This window comes from Suncus etruscus, chromosome 3 (assembly GCF_024139225.1).
Source record: "Suncus etruscus isolate mSunEtr1 chromosome 3, mSunEtr1.pri.cur, whole genome shotgun sequence".
NCBI classification, from domain to species: Eukaryota; Metazoa; Chordata; class Mammalia; order Eulipotyphla; family Soricidae; genus Suncus; species Suncus etruscus.
In genome coordinates this window covers 77053782-77074650 of record NC_064850.1, presented here as the reverse complement: position 1 = coordinate 77074650, position 20869 = coordinate 77053782, and the positions used below count along the sequence as shown (strand labels likewise).

At 35.5% G+C, this 20869-nt stretch overlaps 1 protein-coding gene across 1 annotated transcript in view; it reads left to right on the top strand.

The window, feature by feature from the left end:
* The window catches only part of VPS13A (vacuolar protein sorting 13 homolog A), a 260909-nt gene that overhangs the window by 215754 nt on the left and 24286 nt on the right, over positions 1 to 20869 (top strand). The window contains exons 64-68 of the mRNA XM_049769767.1: positions 4635 to 4710; positions 4793 to 4956; positions 6577 to 6622; positions 6719 to 6842; positions 12654 to 12768. Of these exons, the coding sequence (XP_049625724.1) occupies positions 4635 to 4710; positions 4793 to 4956; positions 6577 to 6622; positions 6719 to 6842; positions 12654 to 12768 (525 nt within the window). The remainder of the gene's footprint in view (positions 1 to 4634; positions 4711 to 4792; positions 4957 to 6576; positions 6623 to 6718; positions 6843 to 12653; positions 12769 to 20869) is intronic.

Sequence of the window (20869 nt, the reverse complement as noted above, 5' to 3'; positions counted from 1 at the left end):
ATTTATTCCTCAATTTTTTTTTTATTTATTTTTTTTTTTTTGAAATTTACCAGTGGCTGCTGCATTTTCCACTTTGGCTTATACTCGATTTACTAAATTTTCCCAGTTTTTAGGGAAAACTGGGAAAGAGAAGCTCATCGTTCTTATCACTAATTTATATTACTACTGAATTTTCTGCTTTTAGCCCACAGAGCTCTTTGTGTATAGTTATAGCTTCCACCATGCATTTCCAGTACATTCCAATTTACTACCACAAAAAAAAAAAATCGCTCCTATTCATTGGTCTCTCACTACTCTCCTTTTTCTCTAATCCCCTTACTTTTTTTTATCACGTTTTGGGATTTGTATTTTCCCAACTTCTTTGCTTTAGTAATTCATATGAGTGAGACTACCAATGGTTGTCTTTTACTTTCACTTAGCTTCATCTCATCAAATTCATTCATTTTGTACCAAGTTTATAATCAAATCTTCCTTGATGACAGTAGTATTCCTTTGAGTGTATCCAGGCATGTGTTGACAGTTCTTCTGACTATTTCCTTTGTTTGTGCTATTTTGAATAGCATTATTATGAGCACAGGGTTTAAATATTCTTCTGTATCAACATTTTTTTATCCTTTGACTTACACCTAAGAGTGGTGTGTGCTGGATCTTAAGTTTCTGCTTATGTTTTAAGGAATCTGCCAACCATTTACATGATACAAGTGTTCTCTCACTTCCATCCACCAGCAGTGCCGCATGGCTACTTTGCCCCTAAACCACTATCTATACTAGTTTCAAGAACCTTTGTCATAGGCAATTCTAACAGGTATGAGGTAGTGCCTCACTGTCACATAGATTTACATTTACATTAGGTACATTTAATCATAATATATGTAGCATTGTTTTCATGTATGTATAGGCCATCTTTCTTCTTTGGGTAACTAAAGTCTTTCCCTGGTTTCTAAAAATTGCATTGTTCGCTTTTTTTTTCTTGAGTTATATTTATTATAGATAAATATGAGAGATGCTCTGTAAATATCTCTTTCTTTTAGGCTGCCATGGTGTTTCTTTTTCTGTATAAAGGCTTTTACATTTGATGCAGGCCTATTTGTTGTTGATGGTGTTTTTGTTTGTTTTGTTTTGCCATTTGTTTTGCACTGGCATTGAGATGCTCTACTAATTACTTATGATTCAAGTCCCAGTTCTTAACCCTTTTTTGAGTATTTTATATGTGCTGTAAAGTAGTGGTCATGTTTCATCTATCAGAAGTGATTTTGTCTCTCTCTCTCTCTCTTTTTTTTTTTTTAACAAAATATTTTTAAGGCTGGAGAGATTGTGCAGTGGAAAGGAGCTTGCCTTCCACACAACTGACCTGAGTTCAACCACTGGCACCATATGTGAATTCCCGGAGTTCCAACTGGAGTAATTCTTGAGCACAGAGTCAGAAACCAAAAATAACAAAAACTTATCAGTTATCCTTACTTTGTAATATAGTTTTAAGTGAGAGGGGTTGACTATTTTCTCCTTTTCTCTAGAATTGTTTTAAATATTTATGGTCTTTATGGTTCCACACAAATTTTAGAATTTTTTTGTCTGTCTCCCTGAAGAATGTTATTGAAATTTTTGAGGACTTGCATAAAATCTATAAATTGGGGCCAGCGAGGTGGCGCTAGAAGTAAGGAGTCTACCTTGCAAGCGCTAGCTAAGGAAGGACCGCAGTTCGATCCCCTGGCGTCCCATATGGTCCCCCCAAGCCAGGGGTGATTTCTGAGTGCTAAGCCAGGAGTAACCCCTGAGCATCAAACAGGTGTGGCCCGAAAAACCAAAAATAAATAAATTAATTAATTAAATAAAATCTATAAATCTAGGTAAAATTGCATTTTATTAATATCTTTGCATTTCCTGTGTCATCTTTTTGTGATGTCTTAGCATTTCATTTTATAGTAATTTTTTCTCCCTTTGTTAAGTTTATTCCCAGTTTTTTTAATTTTTTGATGTAATGTTTGTTTCTTTCTGTCACCTCTCACCTCCTTCCTTCTCCCAGGATTCATACATGCAAAGTTTAGTTACATCCACAACCTATTATCTTAACTTCCTCTCCTCCAAGTAGATCTTTCTATATAGTAATACAAAAGATGTGTGTGCATTGATTTACTATAATTTAAATTTAATATCAGTTTAATCAACTCATTCATTTCTAGCATTTTTTTGTTGCCTCTTAGAGTTTTCTCTGTATTTGATACCATAAATAGAGATCATTTTATTTTATTTATTTTCCAATTTGGATTGCTCCTTTTTTCTTTTGGGGCCACACCAACAATGCTCTAGAATCACTCTTGTTAGACTCAGGGTACTGTATTGGGACCTAGGATAAAACTCAGGTCAATTATGTGCAAGGCAATCACCCTACCTACCCAATATACTATATTTTCCACAGACATATCCCCTTTGCTTTTTGTGTGTTTTTTTTGTTTCAGTTTTTAGGCTATACCTAGTGGTGCTCAAGGGCTAATCCTGGCTCTGCACTTAGAAATCACTCCTGGCAGGCTTGGGGGATATATGGGATACTGGAGATTGAACCTGGATCATCCACCTGCAAAGCGAACAGCCTACCCACTGTGCTATCACTCGGCCCTCCCTTTGCATTCTTGCAAAAACATTTTTCTTTGTTTTTCTTTTTTTTTTATTAATATTTTTATTTAAACACCTTGATTACAAACATAATTGTGGTTTAGTTTCAGTCATATAAAAAACACCCTCCTTCCCCAGTGCAACATTCCCATTACCAATGTCCCAAATCTCCCTCTTCCCCCCACCCCACCCCCACCTTTACTCGAGACAGGCTTTCTACTTCCCTCATTCATTCACATTATTATGATAGTTCTCAATGTAGTTATTTCTCTAACTGCACTCATCACTCTTTGTGGTGAGTTTCCTGTAGTGAGCTGGAACTTCTAGCCCTCCTCTCTTTTGTCTCTGAAAATTATTGCAAGAATGTCTTTCATTTTTCTTTTTTTTTTCTTTTTTCTTTTTTTTTATTTATTTTTATTTTTTTGGTTTTTGGGCCACACCCGGCGTTGCTCAGGGGTTACTCCTGGCAGGCACCGGGATTCGAACCAACCACCTTTGGTCCTGGATCGGCTGCTTGCAAGGCAAACGCCGCTGTGCTATCTCTCCGGGGTCTTTCATTTTTCTTAAAACCCATAGATGAGTGAGACTATTCTGTGTCTTTCTCTCCCTCTGACTTATTTTACTCAGCATAATAGATTCCATGTACATCCATGTATAGGAAAATTTCATGACTTGTACCTTTGTGTTCCTAGGGCATATCCCTAGGAGTAGTATAGCTGGATCATATGGGAACTCAATTACCAGTTTTTGGAGGAATCTCCATATCGCTTTCCATAAAGGTTGGACCAGACGACATTCCCACCAGCAGTGGATAAGAGTTCCCCTCTCTCCACATTCCCACCAGCACTGCTTGTTCTCATTTTCTGTATGTGTGCCAATCTCTGTGGTGTGAGATGGTACCTCATAGTTGTTTTGATTTGCATCTCACTGGTGATTAGTGATGTGCTTAATTACAAGTTTAGGAGACTTCTAACTTCTTTTGAAGAGTAGTAATGAGTGTGGATATTCTAGTTTCAGATCTTAAGGAAAATTTTCTGATTATTCACCATTTAGCATATTAGCTACAAATTTATTGTTTTCTGTTGAGGTGTGTTTCTCTGTTCCCAAATTGTTGAGCATTTATCATAAATAGAGTGTTGTATTTTTAAATGCTTTCTAATATTTGCAGACAATATCTAATATCTGCTTTCTGACATCTGTGAGATTTTTGTCCTTCGATAGATATGATTTAAAAATGTCATGTATTTTTTTGTATATTGTAATAGTTGTAGTTTAAGGACATTAAATTAGTAAATTAATTTACATATATGAACTCTTTGAATCTTGGAGATAAATTCTATTTGGCCATAAAGGAATTGTCACAGACCAATTGGTCTTGACAAAAAGGAATCTTCTGGGGTCCCTTGAAAGTTGTGTAGCCAGGGTTGGCGAATGTGAAACAGAGACCAAGGAGTCAAGTTGGATTCAAGCTCTGTTCCGTTTATTCAAAAAAAAGGTGAAATATTTATGCTCAATTTCTTGACAAATCATAAGGCTAATTTTCAAAAAAAGGCACAGGGTCAAATTGTTCATATTTCTAACGCAGGATAGTTTTACTTTTGAGGCTGCTTCTTGCTATCAGTAGTTTCTCAGTAGCAAGGTCAATTCAGAATTGTTTTGGTTTTATGCATAGCAAACTGGGGCTTGAAATCTTAACCCTTATTATGACTACACATAGACTAAGAGCAAAGTTAAATTTGAGGATGAGTAACTTCTTTGTAAGACTAAATAAAAATACTTAAGTCTCAGCAAGTGTTTCTCATAGGGTGTGTTTGTATGTCTGAGTAATTTTTAAAATGTCAGTTAAATTATGTCTCAAATAATATTTTTAAAATATCAGCTAAATTATATCTCAAATAATATTTATGCTACATTCCTATATTTTCCAAAAGCCTCATGGACAGTCAGGGCCCTAATGTCTATGAATACAGGTTATTTTTTCAAGGTTTACACTGCCATTCATTAGGATCCTTCTCCATTTTTAGGGAGCCATCCAAGGACCTGAGGAGTTTGTGGAAGGCATGGCCCTTGGACTGAAGGCTCTGGTTGGTGGAGCTGTTGGTAAGGAAATTTTTATCAAATAGGACTATGCTTGAAAATTATTATAGTTTACCTGAACTCAAGGTATTTTCATTTCTTCTAGGTGGGTTAGCTGGTGCTGCCTCAAAAATCACTGGCGCTATGGCTAAAGGTGTAGCAGCAATGACTATGGATGAAGACTATCAACAGAAGAGAAGAGAAGTCATGAATAAGCAGCCAGCAGGCCTTAAAGAAGGAATCACTCGTGGAGGAAAAGGCTTGGTTTCAGTAAGAAATTTCCCAAGGCTATGAACATTTTAAGGGATGCTTTTAAACCCATATTTTGTGAAAAAGGAAATATGCATATAACTTTCCTCCTTCAGGAAATATTATTTGCATGTTGAGTATCACTACCTTGTGACCAAATGAAGGCTATAGGTAGCCTCTCAAAACAATCTGAAAAAAAGTCTAAAATATGTTACTTTTTAAAAATTACTTCAAACACCATGGTTACAAAGTTGTTCTAATACAGTTGGAGTTGTTTTTTTTTTGTTTGTTTGATTGTTTTGTTTTGGGTGGGGCACACCCGTTTGATGCTCAGGGGTTACTCCTGGCTAAGCGCTCAGAAATTGCCCCTGGCTTGGGGGGACCATATGGGACACCGGAGGATCCAACTGCGGTTCTACGCTTGCAAGGCAGATACCTTACCTCTAGCGCCACCTCTCCGGCCCCTGGAGTTGTTTTATTTTTACAGATTCAAATGTGTTCATAATTGAGTTTCAGTCATACAGTGTATAATACCCTTCACCAATACACAAGAAAATGTCAATTTTTAATAATTGTGAGATTTAAGGGAAAAATTAATCTAAAGTGAAGAGTTTCAGTAATTAAATAAAGCTAGGTGTTTACGCCTAGGGATATGGCTGAAAGGGTTTAGCTTATGCTTTGCATGCAGAAAATTCGGATTCAATCTCCAGACTGCAGGGTCCCCAAAACAACTTTGGGAATGACATCCAAGTCATGTTCCAGGAGTATCTCATAGCCCCTTAGCACTGTTTTGTGTGATTCAAAGGCAAACTAAAACTGTCTTTAATAGATGAATACCCTTAGGACTGGAGTGATAGCACAGTGCGTAGGGCATTTGCCTTGCATGTGGCTGACACAGTTTTTATTCCTGTTGTTTCATATGGTACCCTGAGCCTGCCAGGAGTGATTTCTGATCATAGAGCCAGGAGTATCTTATGAGCATTGCCAGGTGTGGTCAAAAAAAAAAAAAAAAAAAAGATGACCCCTCAACTTAGCATAAGCCGATTAGAAATCTGAAGTGCCCACACAAACTCTGTTAACCCTGCTAGGGAACCATAAGCCAGGTTTGGCCTCTCCCACTTCCAGATGAGCAATCTGGCTCAAAGGTTATCCAAGCAAGAAAAAAACATATTCAAGAGGAAATCATATTCAAGCCAAGTCCATTGGTCTCTAAAACTTTTTTTCACTATTCCAACCAAATGTGTGCTTTCTAAGATCCAGGAAAATATGTTAAACCTTGGAAAAGGGAAATAGTGAAACAGCAGTTAAAGTTCTTGCTTTGTGTGTAGCCAACCCTAGTTCAATACTTGGCACCACCTGTATTTCCCTGCATACTGCACACTGCCATGAGTGTTCTCTGTGAAGGAATAAGTCCCAAATACTACCAGAAGTCCCCCGTCCTCTAAGTTTTCCCTCCAAAATGAAAATATGTTAATTCTTATGGAATCTGGAAGTCTAAGATTGTGTGTGTATGTGTGTGTGTCTGTGTGTGAAAGAGAGAGACAGAGAGACAGACAGACAGACAGACATAATACAGAATTAGTTTTAAAGTTATCCTATATGAAAGTTTTAAATTTTTTCACTTGTGCTTTCTCCCTCTAGGGTTTTGTAAGTGGCATAACAGGAATTGTTACAAAACCCATCAGAGGCAAGTATCGGTTCTTTTGGTCGATATGTATTACCAAGTCTTTAACAAATTGATCTATTTTATTCTCAATCCAATATAATGTCTTCTTTATTATAGGAGCTCAAAAAGAAGGAGCAGCTGGTTTCTTTAAAGGGGTTGGGAAAGGCCTTGTTGGAGCTGTGGCCAGGCCAACTGGAGGAATCATAGACATGGCCAGCAGCACATTTCAGGGAATAAAGAGGTGAGCTCCCTTTGTGCTGAGACTGAGAAAGGAAATATACTGTGTCACTTGAGTCCTAAGTTACAGTAGACCTGGTTGCAGGTAAACTTCCAGTTATTTTCAGTTACTTTTTAAGTTGTTGCCATTATATTACTTCAACTTCATAGAGCTACAGATTATGTATAGTTTATTCCCAGAAACTTTTCAGGAAACATTTTGGTAGGTTAAATAAACTTTTCAGTTACTTTTAATGAAATGCATTGTAAACATGTAATTGCTTTACTTTAGTTATATAATTAACAAACATGATAATCTACCTTCTTTCTGAATGATAAATAATGAAAGTTTATATTTCTGGTCAAACTGTTTATGTTCACCCTTTCATCATGTCTGGTTTTAATCCTTAAAATATTTCCATCATTCCCCACAGTTTTCTTCAGTTGTGCAAATAATTTTAAAATGCATCCTCTCCCAAAACAAATTTTGCTTAATGCTGAAATTTATTAGTTGTTCTCTTCTTCAGAGATTTATGCCACCTATATGATTAAGTTTTTATAAGATCTTATTTAAGAAATTAGATAGACAGATATCTCTTCACTCTGTTTTCTTTTGTATTTTCTCGTGTTTCCCCTCGGTAGGGAGCAATGCTTTTATGAGACACTCAGTATTTCATATTGCTTACTATAATTGGTATCTTTCAGTCTTGTAATTCATAACTGGGATGGGGAAAAAAGTGGGGATCCCAGAGAGATATAGTACAAGGGTTAAGTTTCTTGCCTTGCAGGAGGAGATACTGGTTCACTCCCCATCACCACAAGGAATGAACTCTAATCAGTCATAATCCCTAATACTTTCAGGTGTGAGCCCAAAACCCCAATTAAAAAAAAGTTAAAAAAGATAAGAAAGGAGGTTCAAGTCTTTTGATATGTAAATTTGGCTTAAAAATGTCAAATTTTAGTCATCTTAATACTCAAAAATCAATAAAAACTAAAGAATCAGGGTCCCGGAGAGATAGCACAGCGGCGTTTGCCTTGCAAGCAGCCGATCCAGGACCAAAGGTGGTTGGTTCGAATCCCGGTGTCCCATGTGGCCCCCTAAGCCTGCCAGGAGCTATTTCTGAGCAGACAGCCAGGAGTAACCCCTGAGCAGTGCCGGATGTGGCCCAAAAAAAACAAAACAAAACAAAAAAAAAACAACAACTAAAGAATCAAGACATTAAGAGAGTGACTTAGGTATGTTCCCAAAATGCTGTAGTCACCTTCCACTGAAATCGGAAATTTCACCTGGCTTCATTACCTTTAAAGATTTTAATTAGGTTAAAATATTTTTGGAAAAGAATAGATGGATGGACAGTGAAGGCTATCAGAAGAAGGGCGGGCATCAAGATCAAAAGGAAGGGTGAAAAATGTTAAGTGTAGCTGAACTGCATAAAAATAGTAGAATCAAAAGTATTAACATTAAGATGCAATATGAAAAATAAATTATTAGCAGTAAGCATATTTCCTTTGAAGAAGATATACTCATTAATATGTTAGATGAACAAACTTTAAGACAACAGAAAAAAAAATCATGTCCTAGGAAAAGTGGGATAATTGGCTTATTCAAAAAAAATGGCTAAGAAAAAAATTGTTTTGAACTTAGTTCACAATTTTCTTGAATCTTCCTGAAGCCAAAATAGATGAAATTATAACAGCTTTTCAAATCTTTAATCATGTTGGAAGAGTTAAATATGTATAGAGAAAAAAATATGTATAGAGATTTTTTGAAATGATTGACATGCTTTAACAGGCATAGAAATACAGAGTAAACTTGTTTTAGAGAACTTAATGTCTAGAAATGAAAGTTGATAGAGTTCTTACCCTAACAGAAATTATAATATAGTGAAAAAAGTTGAGAGTTCTTATCCTAATAGAACCTATAGTATGGGAATAAGAGAATCAGTAAGCAAGGAAATAGAAAATGGTATCTTTCTTAAAATGTTAGAATCAGTAACACAGAATCCAAAGCATGGAGAGTTTGACACTTTATATATCAGACGTTGAGTAAGTTTCATGAGTATGATACATTTTCTTGGTGTGTGAACATTTCTAGGTGGTAGAAGAAACCTGGGAACCAAAGGGCTCTGTGAAGGAGAATTATTATGTGCCCAAAGTAAAATGAGCAAAGGAGTCAGTATAAAAAATGTGATCAGAAATGAGCAGAGGATCAGATCTCATAGGAGGCCATCTCTGTCAGAACTTAGAAGTTTGATTTGACAATCAAATGAGGAACTTAAAATGGGAATTTCTACACCCTGTCTTTATAGTTATATAATTACTCTTCTTTTTATTTATTTATTTTTTCCGGCTACTCCCGGTGACACTCAGGGGTTACTCCTGGCTATGCACTCAGAAATCGCTCCTGGCTTGTGGGACCATATGGAACACTGGGGGGATCGAACCGTGGTCCATCCTAGGCTTGCACCACCGCTCCGGACCTCTTTATTTTTTATCTCTCTTACTCCTTTTTTCCAGGGATGGGGAGTTTAGATAGGGTGAGGTGAGTAAGGGGTATTGTTCAGAAGACCCTCGGGCCCCCCCCCCCCCTACAGTTCTCACTATTGGACCAAAACAGGGCACAAGTATTCACTGCTGCTTAGGCCCTGCAATTCTGTGCCTGGTTCACCCCTGCAGAGATTGGGAGACCTGCAGGATCACACACAGCTTGCTCAGGAGCTTCAAGGACTGCACTTTGCCCTGCTTAGGGGACCCTGTGATGCCAGAGATGGAACCAGGGTCTTGGGTAGGATCAGCTGCATGCAAGACCTTCTATCATATCCTCCTTTGTGCTCTTTCCAATTTAACATACTGTTTCTTACCTTGCCTTTCCAGCCAGAATTTGAATTTTTTGAATACAGTGGCTCTTGGATTATTTCACAGCACTGAGTGTTGTTTGAAATGTGGTAGTTTTTTGTTTTAATGAAGATGATTGTAGAGTCCTGGCTATTTTAGGAATTAAGGAGAAGGATCAGAAAAACATCTTTTCCTGTGTCTACTGGCATGAACTGCAACATATAAAAGTATTTTCTTAGAGCTCTGGAGCCAGAAGTCTGCAACCATGTGTCTTCCAGGGCTACATTCTCTGAAGGGAAGAACCCATATTTACTTCCACAGTTTCTGGGCTTTGCAGATGTTTCTTGGAGTGGGGCCTAACACTGAAGCCTTTCTTTATCCATCTAGCACCCCCTCTGAGTGATTATCTTCTTTACTGAGAAGCATATTAGCAGCATGGAGGGATTGCCCTCTTGCCACAGAATCCTTCATTTAATGTCATCTACATGAACTTTGTTGTATAAAATGGTACTCAAACTATCACATATTCTTTGCTCCATTTCCACAGTAGTGACACTTTACAAAACTAAAACAACAGGATTTTACATTTAAATTTTGATTTAGACTCTCCAAGAATTTGACTTGAACTCATTTGTTTGGGTATATATTGAATACAAGCTTATCAGTTGTATATATCTTGTTTGTTACCACAGTTTGAGATACAAAACAGTTCCAACACCACACTAATACTGGTTTCCCTTTTTGTAATCACATCTATACCACTGCCGTAAAAGCCTACAGTCTGGAATGTTGCTTCAGGTACCTCATTTCTCTAGTCTTTCTAAATTTGAGAAAATTCACAGACTTTTAAAAAGTCACCATTTAGGTGTGCATTTGAAGTATACTCCACTAAATTTAAGTATTCACTAGTTTGTACAACCATCACCACTAATTCCATAACATTTTTATTATCCCAAAGAAAACCCTGTGTTTGTTCAGGCTCAGCATTTGCCCTTCTGTGGAGAAGGGCAAGGAGAAGTGAGGATATTTGAGTTTCAGAAAACCTTGTAATGTGATAAATTTATGAATCAGTTGTACAGTGACAAGGAAGAAAAATAATATTTAAAATTCATACCCTTTCAGGTTTCTCTCAGAAACCGTGAGAACAACAACGAAAATGACTAGGAAATGAAGGATAGGAAAAAAATACCTTTAACTTGACTAAAGGCACCTTTACAAGCAGAACAAAGAGCATAGATAGCTCCAAGAGTGAGGGAGAGCCTGCTCTGGATGCAGAAGCCCCAGAATCCAAGCCCAATAACCCTGTATTTCTTCACACCACTAAGAATGGCCCCCAAGCATTGACACAACCTGGAAGCAGCCCTGAAGACCACCAACTGTAGCCAAAAAAGAAAATGATACAGTATAGAAAGGTGAAGCTGTTGGCCTTGCATGTAGCAGCTTTGTTGACCTTGGTTCAATCCTCAGCATCCATAGCACAGCCAAGTATCACTCCTTCACACTGAGTATACACACATACACTTGCACTAATGATTTTTTGGTTATGTCTTGTTTTGTTTTACTTTATTGAAACACCATGGTTTACATAGTTTCTCTTAAACATTTTTGACATTCTATGTTCCATCACCAATCCCACCATGGTTTTCATCTTTGAGGTCAGTATATTCATGAATTTTCACCACTTGACTTTTGAGAATAGAATGAGCCTAAGGAGCTTGCCAGTGAGCTGACATGGTGGCAGCTATGAGGTATGTCTAAAGCTTTCTTTTTGAAATCAGGAATGAGACCAAGTTACTTTTAATCCTCTCTTGTTTGTTTTTGTTTTTTAGTAGTAGCTTTTGTTTATTTTCTTCCCAATATTTACATAAAGCCTGATTTTTCTTTTTTTTCTTTTTAAAAATAATTTTATTTAAACACTGTGGTTTCATGGTTGTTCATAATATAGTTTTCCCCCCAATTACAAAGTTGTTTTGGATTTAAGAAATACAACACAAAATACCCTTTATCAGTGCACACTTTCCTCCACCAATGCCAATGTTTCCAACCCCCCAAATCCCCCGCCCCACACAGTGATGGGAATGTTGCACTGGTGAAGGTGGATGTTCTTTATATGACTGAAACCCACCTCCAATCAGATTTGTAGTCAAGGTGTTTAAATAAAGATACTAAAAATAAGAAAATAGCTCAATTTTCTGGTCTGGTCAAATACTACAAAACATTCTGGAGAAATTGCTTTACTCAGTTAAGTCCAAGACTCAGAATTTTTCATAAGAAAATGTCAACAATGATGACAAAATTGAACCATAAAGAGAGTCTCTAAACCTCTATTTATAATAACCAAAAATTATTGTTTGAAACAATTATTAGGTTTAGTAAATGATAGTATGCCTATAAAAAACATGTAATCCTCGCTTGTTTTTAGCATTATAAACTGGAAGGATTTGACAAAATAGAAATTCAAGTTCTTAAGTTGTGAGAGGGTAGTCAGTGTTTACTAATTTTCTGACTATTGTCTGCAAAGAAAGGCCAGAAATAACTGTAGTGACCTATTATGGTTCTGCATTTTTCTAGGGACCTTATATTATTTGTGTAATAATAACAGTACTGGAAATACTGAAGTGATTTATGCTAAAAATAAATGTCAGTATGATACAATGTACACCTCTATTATTATAATCAATATGTAGTTTTGAAAATTTTGAAAAAGATGGGAAACAGACAAAAGTTTGAGGATCCCTGACTTGTATGATTCTCCGAGCACTCACAGTGGTCACACTGAGCACAGAACCAGGAGGAGCCCCTGAGTACTCAAAAGTGTTGCCAAATCTTTTTCCTCCTGCTCTTCCCCAAAAATAGACCACTTAAAAATTTTAATAGCTGTGTTGGTTATATATTAATACATCTTATATATTTTATATATAATATAAATATTTTTCAGTGATTGCGTTTTAAAATGTACATTGAGTTTTTTAATTTCATAACCTAGTTCTGTTCCATCTAGAGCTACAAAGACTTCTGATGAAGTGACGAGTCTGCGACCCCCACGATACTTTAATGAAGATGGAATTATCAGGCCTTACAGGCTAAGGGAAGGTACTGGAAATCAAATGTTACAGGTGAGTGGGAAGATATTTTTTTATTTAATATTAATTTAGTAAAGTAGTTTTATAAAGTAGATTTGTAATTCTTTAGAGGTACATTTGATTTTTTTAACTCATGTTCTTAATTTTGTTTTGTATTTGTAGATTTTAGTATACATTTATTTACTATAAGATTTCTTTTTCTTTTTTACAGGCATCAAAAAGTTTGATATGAAACAGTTTATGCATGACTTTGCAAGTGAAAGGCAACAGTAGATTTTAGTTTCTAAACTTACAAGCTTCATACAACTATTTCAGTACTTTGAATACAAAGAAAAACTTTTATCTTGGTAACTTTTTCTAAAGGAATTTTAGTGACTCAACATTTATTTTTATAAGATATTCTTTGCTCTATATTGAATATGGTAGATTTCTTGAAAATATTTTATGCACCCTCATAGTGGTACTTAGTCACTTAGACTGTTTTGTCTAAAGTACTTTTGTTAATTAAACCACCATTGGTTTTATAATTGATAATCATCTTTATAAGGAAAAAAATGAGGACCACTGCTATTGTGAATTACTTTTGTGTTTTTAAATATTCTTTTGAAGTCACTCATAAGGTCATGGTCCCTTTTTAGCTTTATACCTAGCCTACTTAAGATTTTGTATAATTTTCTGACCCAGAAACCAAAAAAAAAAAAAAAAAAGTAAAGAAAAAGATTTTGTATAATTTTGACAAGCAACTCAATATCAGCTTTTGGACCAATAGGTTTAATATTTACTATTTTATCTATTTTAGACAACTGTTTTGTAAATTGGCCATTTAAATTTTTTCATTATGGTATAAATAAATTTAGAAATTTAGAAATCTTTTCTGTAATCTACCTGTGAAATACTAAATTACATAATTTGTTTAAAAACATGCTGGGCATATGTTCTTTCCAGCCTTAATATTTTCAATATTGTCATGGTTAAAAAGATCAGGGTAATGATTTGAAACTTTTAGAAGTTTGCATACTATGTACAGTGTATGTAATTTTGTATAAAATATACTGTCATATAATAAATTATAACCATGGAACTTAATGTGTGATATTAAATGATTTTACATTGTGTTTTGAATGTTTCCAAAATATCAGGCAACCTTATTATATTGGGGATAAACTGGCAATAGGTCATACTCTAAATGGGAGCTTATATAGACTCAGTAGTACTTTGGGAAATGTTGCTAAATTGCCAATCATCTATGTTTGATACAGTTGAAATATTTATCTAGTACTCACTTTCCCTGCTTAGAACCATTTAACATGTAACACATTGTATGAGATTTTTTTTAAATTTTTTTTAATTAAATCAAGCTTTAAAATTTTAAGATATTTCTTGAGAAAGAAGCATCTTTTTTCCTGGCACCCTGTGATGCCCAGAGCAGCCACAAACACAAAACTCAGAATTCCCCCAGCACTGACAGATTTGGCTCAACCCCAATGAATAAAATAATTTTTAAGAAATGGGGCCGGAGGGGCCGGAGAGATAGCACAACAGTGTTTGCCTTGCAGGCAGCCGACCCAGGACCTAAGGTGGTTGGTTCGAATCCCGGTGTCCCATATGGTCCCCCATGTCTGCCAGGAGCTATTTCTGAGCAGATAGCCAGGAAAAACCCCTGAGCACCGCCGGGTGTAGCCCAAAAACCAAAAAAAAAAAAAAAAATGGGGCCGGAGCGATGGTGCTAGAGGTAAGGCGTCTGCCTAGCAAGCACTAACCTAGGACAGACCAAGGTTCGATCCCCCGGCATCCAATATGGTCCCCCCAAGCCAGGAGCCACTTCTGAGCACATAGCCAGGAGTAACCCCTTAGCATCAATGGGTGTGGCACAAAAACAAACAAACAAAAAAAAATGAATGAGTTGGAGCCAGAGCAATAGCACAGCAGGCAGGGCATTTGCCTTGCACGCAGCTGACCCATATTCAATTCCTGGCATCCCACATGGTACCCCGAGTACTATCAGAAATGACCCCTGAATGCAGAACCAGGGGTAACCCCTGAGCACTGCCAGGTGTGCCTCTCCGTAAAAAAGGAAATAAGTGGAGAATTTAAAAATAAGTCTTTATATATTGGGGAACAGATTATAATATATAAGAAAGCCATGTGGAAAAAGAAAAGGTAATGAAAGAGAAAAAGTATAATTGATAACTGTTTCATAGACAGATTTATTCCACATCGTTAAGAATTTCTAATGTTTTAAGACTTAAGAGTTGTGTCATCTGGCTATTTTTTTTAAAGATACATAATATTCTTAGTAGGCCTTAGCATAAGTTGCTGTTTAATTGAGTAAACTCTTAACCATCCTCATCAGCCACTCCTTATTTTTCAGCTTCAGTATTAAACACAGAACTATTTGCATGATCTGTAGGAATTCACCAAATGTCTTAGGATGTTTATGACTAACATTTATTCTCTTATGAATATAAGAAACTGTTTGTTGCTTTGGTACAGTGGTGCTTTTTTAAATCAAAACTCTACTATTTTATTAGCAAATACTTAAATATTTGAAGACCAATACTATGGAAAAGAAATAGCATATAAATAGGATTTAAAATTGTATGTTTATGGGGCCGGAGAGACAGCACAGCAGTAGGGCTTTTTGCTTTGCATATGGCCAACCCAGGACGGACTGTGGGTTAATCCCTGGCATCCCATATGGTCCCCCAAGCCTACCAGGAGTAATTTCTGAGCGCAGAGCCAGGAGTAACCCCTAAGCACTGCCTGGTATAACCCAACCCTCCCCCCAAAAAAAACCTGTATATGTTTAGATTTAAGTACTTTAATAATGGTGCCTTTAGAAAATAGTTTCTTTCTGCTTTTATTTTCTAATTTTCAAAACAAAAAGCTTAAATTAGCTATGCCCATATACAATGATTATAAAATGTAGTCATTAATTTCACTACTGGTTAGTACTTCTATACAGAATTATAGCAATTATTATACTACTAACTAGAAGTGAAATTAAAGTTGTCTCTTAGAGAAGTGAATGATGGATTTACAGAATATCTTACTGGTATCATCAAACTATTTTCTGTGCTAACTTTGTACCAACCAATGGAGTATAGTTATAAATCTGTTAAGTCACAGAATATTACACCCATGATTACTTCTGTACTTAGCTGAAAATAAGCCAGAATTATTCTGACTCCTTGAGCAATTTGTAATTTAACATGTTTTTCAAGCACTTTGCCATTCGTAACTAATCTTTGTGCTTCTTTCTTCCCTTTACCATGCTTACAGAAAATTCAGGCCTACAGGGAGTGGATTATGACTCATAGTAGCAGTAGTGATGATGATGATGATGATGATGATAAAGATGATTAGACAGATCTGGGATGTTAAAAATTGTTTGTCATTTTACTTGATAATTTTTATAATGTTCATATGACTATGCCATAGCACCTATATGCCCATTTTTTGGGAGGTGAAGTACTTTTTGTTTTAAAATATTTTCTATGCATCTTCAAAATGCCAAATAATTACATTATTTAAGCCCAGAAAAGTGTATTTTACACCCAAATAGACATATTGCATTATGTATTTTATATTTCTATATTATTATATCAGTATATCACTTGTATAGTAATGAAGCAGTTATTTGTATATTTGTATTAGTTTTGTCTTAAAGTTTTAAAATTAGATTGTTTTTAATGTGCATTTTATTTTAAATTGTCTATTAGTAAAATGCCTTTTGTAATATTTTCTGTAAATTGTGTCCTAATATTATGCCATTATGTAAAATAAAAGAATAATAATAGTCATTCAGTATTTTATAGTTAGCATTAAAGCATTTAAAATTTGTATAGATAATAGTGAATCTACATATCTTGAAGGAATAAGAATTTGATTGTCCTATACCAACATTATATAGATTGAACTACTGTTATGTGGGACATTCATGATTTTCAAGGAACATTAGATGATAAAATAATTTATAACCTAACACTATAAATTGTATGTTAAACAACTAAGAAATGAATGTTAGTTGCTATTGTTATATACTGTATAATGCATCCATACTATGAAATATTATAAGCTAATCAGGACATTAGGATGATTTTTTTATTGTGACCAATGTGAATTATAAATCTTTCACAGATATATTTAAGGTACAAAGTTACAGTGAATTGGGGTATACCCACAACCAGTGTAGGATGATTTTATAATAAAATGTTTATCTGTATTTTAGCTCAGTAACAATGGGGAAGTATTTTTTTATATTGGAAATATCTTTATTCAAGCACCATGATTACAAACATGTTTATAGTTGGGTTTCAGTCATAAAAAGAACACCCCCTTCTGTCACCCACCAGTGACAGTGGGGATAAATATTATCTTAAAAAAATGTTTCTGTGGAAACCTTGTCTTAAGTACTGAAGGGTTTTAAGTTTCAATGTAACTAATGTTGTCTTGTCATACTTCTACTATTTATAATACTATTTTTAAAGTCTCTGAAAAGTGAATGACTATTAATAATGACATTTATATTTTTATGGCTGTTGAGCTTTTAGAAGACCCAGCAAGGCCCTTTATCTTGATTTTAAGATAAGAACTTTGCATATATTGAACTTGTATTACACAACTGTCTTAATTTTTCAACTGTTGTTGAATTGAGCATATTGTTTTAGTCTCTTCTAATTCTTACATTTATTAATATTTTATTTCTTATTCTGTATCTTCTTAGAAAGTAATTTCAAATATTTAGCTTGAACAAGGAGGCTAAAATAAGTTTAGTTCTCATTACTTTTTTCTTGACTAGTTTTCATTCAGATATCTTTTAATAATATCTTTATTTAAGCACCGTGATTACAAACATGTTTGTAGTTGGGTTTCAGTCATAAAAAGAGCACCCCCTTCACCAGTGCAGTATTCCCACCACCGATATCCCCAACTCTTTCCTCCCCCACCTCCTGCCTGTATTCAAGATAGGCATTCTATTTGTCTCATTTATTAATATCGTCATGATAGTTGTTAGTGTAGTTATTTCTATAACTGTACTCACCACTCTTTGTGATGAGGTTCATTCAAATTTAATGGAAATCAAGGGTCCTATGTAGTACTCCGCACTCAACAATATGTGAATGTCAGATGATTTTATTTTTCATCATGAAAGGATTTTTTTGGGTTTTTTGTTTTTGTTTTTGTTTTCGTTTTTGGGCCACACCCAGTGACATTCATGGATTACTCCTGGCTACACACTCAGAAATAGCTCCTGGCTTGGGTGACCATATGGGATGAAAGGGGATCCAACCACAGTTTGTCCTAGGTCAGTCATGTGCAAGGCAAACGCCCTACCGTTGCACCACCATTCCAGTCCCGAAAGGTTTTTTTTTTTAAATAAATAAACAATGACCACTAAAGTAATGACTCTGGTAACAGACTATTGTATTGATGTTTGCATTCATTGCTTTCTTACCCTTGGCTAAAATCAATCCAAATTTTCTGTTTCTACTACTACTATTGGCCTATAATAATTATCCCTATCTCAGAAAGAAATGGAGATGTCACTGACTTCTTCATTTCATAAGACCTCTTTGTGTAAGGAAACATTTAAAGTGCTTGTGTGTAAGAAGTTCGCTGAATTATTATAGTTTGCATGCTATACTTTAATGTAAAGGTTTCATAAATATCCTTAAGGATTTATCCTGACAGAAGTTCCAGGAATTTCATGCATCAACTTACTATTTAAGTAAAAAGAAAATTGGAAACAGAATTACATCTATTTATAATCAGTGATGAATAGTAAAAATGAACAGTAAAAGATTTAACACAGTATTTTAGTAACTAGCTTGTACTGTGGCTTTCATCATTCTTATTTTACTTTGAAAGTGAAATGTTTTCTTTACCTTCTGTTTTTATTTCCTACTATAGTCAAATGATCTTACAAACTTCTTTGTTGACCACATGTATTAAATGTTCTATTTTATAAAAAATATTGCTTTTTAGGGAAAGGGTTTAATCAAAAACCAAACAAAAAGTTGTTTTGTTTTTATTTTTGTTTCATACCAGCATTGTTCAGACCTTACTTCTGACTATGTGCTTAGGGATCACTTCTGGCAGGCTCAGGGAAACAGATGGGTAACCCAGAATTGAACCTGGGTTAGCTAAGTGCAAGGAAAATGCCTCCTCACTATATTTTCCCCGACCTCACAAAAAGTTGTTTTTATAAGAATAATAATTAAAAAAAATAAAAAAGAATAATAATTAAAACTGAGTATTGTTCTGTTGTTTTACACCAAGTTTTCTTGATGTAACTAATAGAACCTGGACAGAAATATCAATCCTCTTGGTTTTTGTGGGCAGCTTTACCCCCAAACTCAGAAGTTATTCCCTGTGACACTTAGGGGACCAGACAGTACTAGGACTTGAACCTTGGGGTGTCCCTACATGCAAAAACACTTTATTTCCCATCAAATATATAGAAAATGAATTCAACCCTGGTTTTTTTTTTTTTTTTAATTTCCAAACACTGAAGAGATCGTTTAGAAGTTTTAGAAAATAATATGGAGACTCCTCAAAAAATACTGGAAATTGAGCTCCCATGTGATCCACCTATCCACTCCTAAGGATATACCCTAAGAACACAAAAACACAATACATTAATGCCCTCTGCACGCCTATGTTCATTGCAGCTCTATTTACAATAGACAGAATCTGGAAACAATCCAACTGCCCAACAACAGATGACTAACTAAAGAAACAGTGGTACATATACACAATGGAATACTGTGCAGCTGTCATGAAAACTTTCCTATCCATGGATGGATATGGAAACTATTATGCTCAGTGAAATGAGTCAGGGAGAGAGAGAGACACAGAATAGTCTTTACTCATCAGTGGGATTTAAGAAGAATAAAAGATAGTGTGGTAATAATACCCAGAGACAATAGAGATGAGGGCCAGAAGGACCAGGCCATGATCTTTGCTTACCAGATTGGTGAATGCAGTTAGAGAAATAACTACACTAACAGCTATCATGACAATGGTAGTGAGTAAGAGAAATAGAATGCCTATCTCAAAGACAGGTAGGGGTGGAGGAAGGAGATGTATGGGGTATTAGTGGTAGGAAGGTTGCACTGGTGATGGAGAGTATGCTTTTTTGTTTTGTTTTGTTTTTTTGAGTCACACCCGGCAGCGCTCAGGAGTTACTCCTGGCTCTACACTCAGAAATTGCTCCTGGCAGGCTCGGGACCATATGGGATGCCGGGATTCAAACCACTGACCTGCATGCAAGGCAAACACTTTACCTCCACGCTATCTGGAGAGTATACTTTCTATGACTTAAACCCAACTACAAACGTGTTTGTAATCATGGTGCTTAAATAAATGTATTTAAAAAAATAGTTTTAAAGTTAGAAACAAGGAGGAAAAAGCGGGAAGTCTCCCTACATTTTTATGAGAATAATAGTTTTATTATTAGCAGTTATGATTAATTAGAACCTTAAAGTTTTTAAGATATTTTAGAAGCCAGAGAGTTAGTATAGCAAGTAAGACATTTTGCCTGGCATGAGGCCCTAGTTTGATCTCACCCACCACATATAATCCTCTGAGCCTGCTTATGGCTTATATAGAAGTTTGCCTGATTTATGACCCATGGTGAAATTCTAAATGCAGCTTTCCTCTGTGTTGGAAGGAAGACCAGAAAGAAGCTTCTTAACTCATATTCAGTACTTTTACACTGTCCCTTTAAGCTTTTTTGGTTTATAGCTTCTTTACTCTTCCGAGTAAGTCCTGAGAATGGTGGGGTGTGGCCCCAAAATAAACAAGAAAAATAAAAGTGGGAATATTCATTTTATAAAGTCTAGTGAAAAAGCTGTGTTGAAAGATTGATATCAGGTAGTTTTCACTATTCCTTAGCCGAAAGAAAGAATACATTTGTTTCTAGATTAAATTAACCAGAATAAATGTTACCTCTGAAGCCGTTCAAACACATGCCACTGATGCAAGTTCAGTGTTGATATTAAGGTCACAATATGAAAATTTACAAATAAGCCCTTGTTGGTTGGTTATAGTAAAAATAAGGAGCATGCTGCTCTGCCTGAACTAGGATGTGGAAGCTGCTGGCTCAAGCCTCCCCTGCTTCCCCAACCCT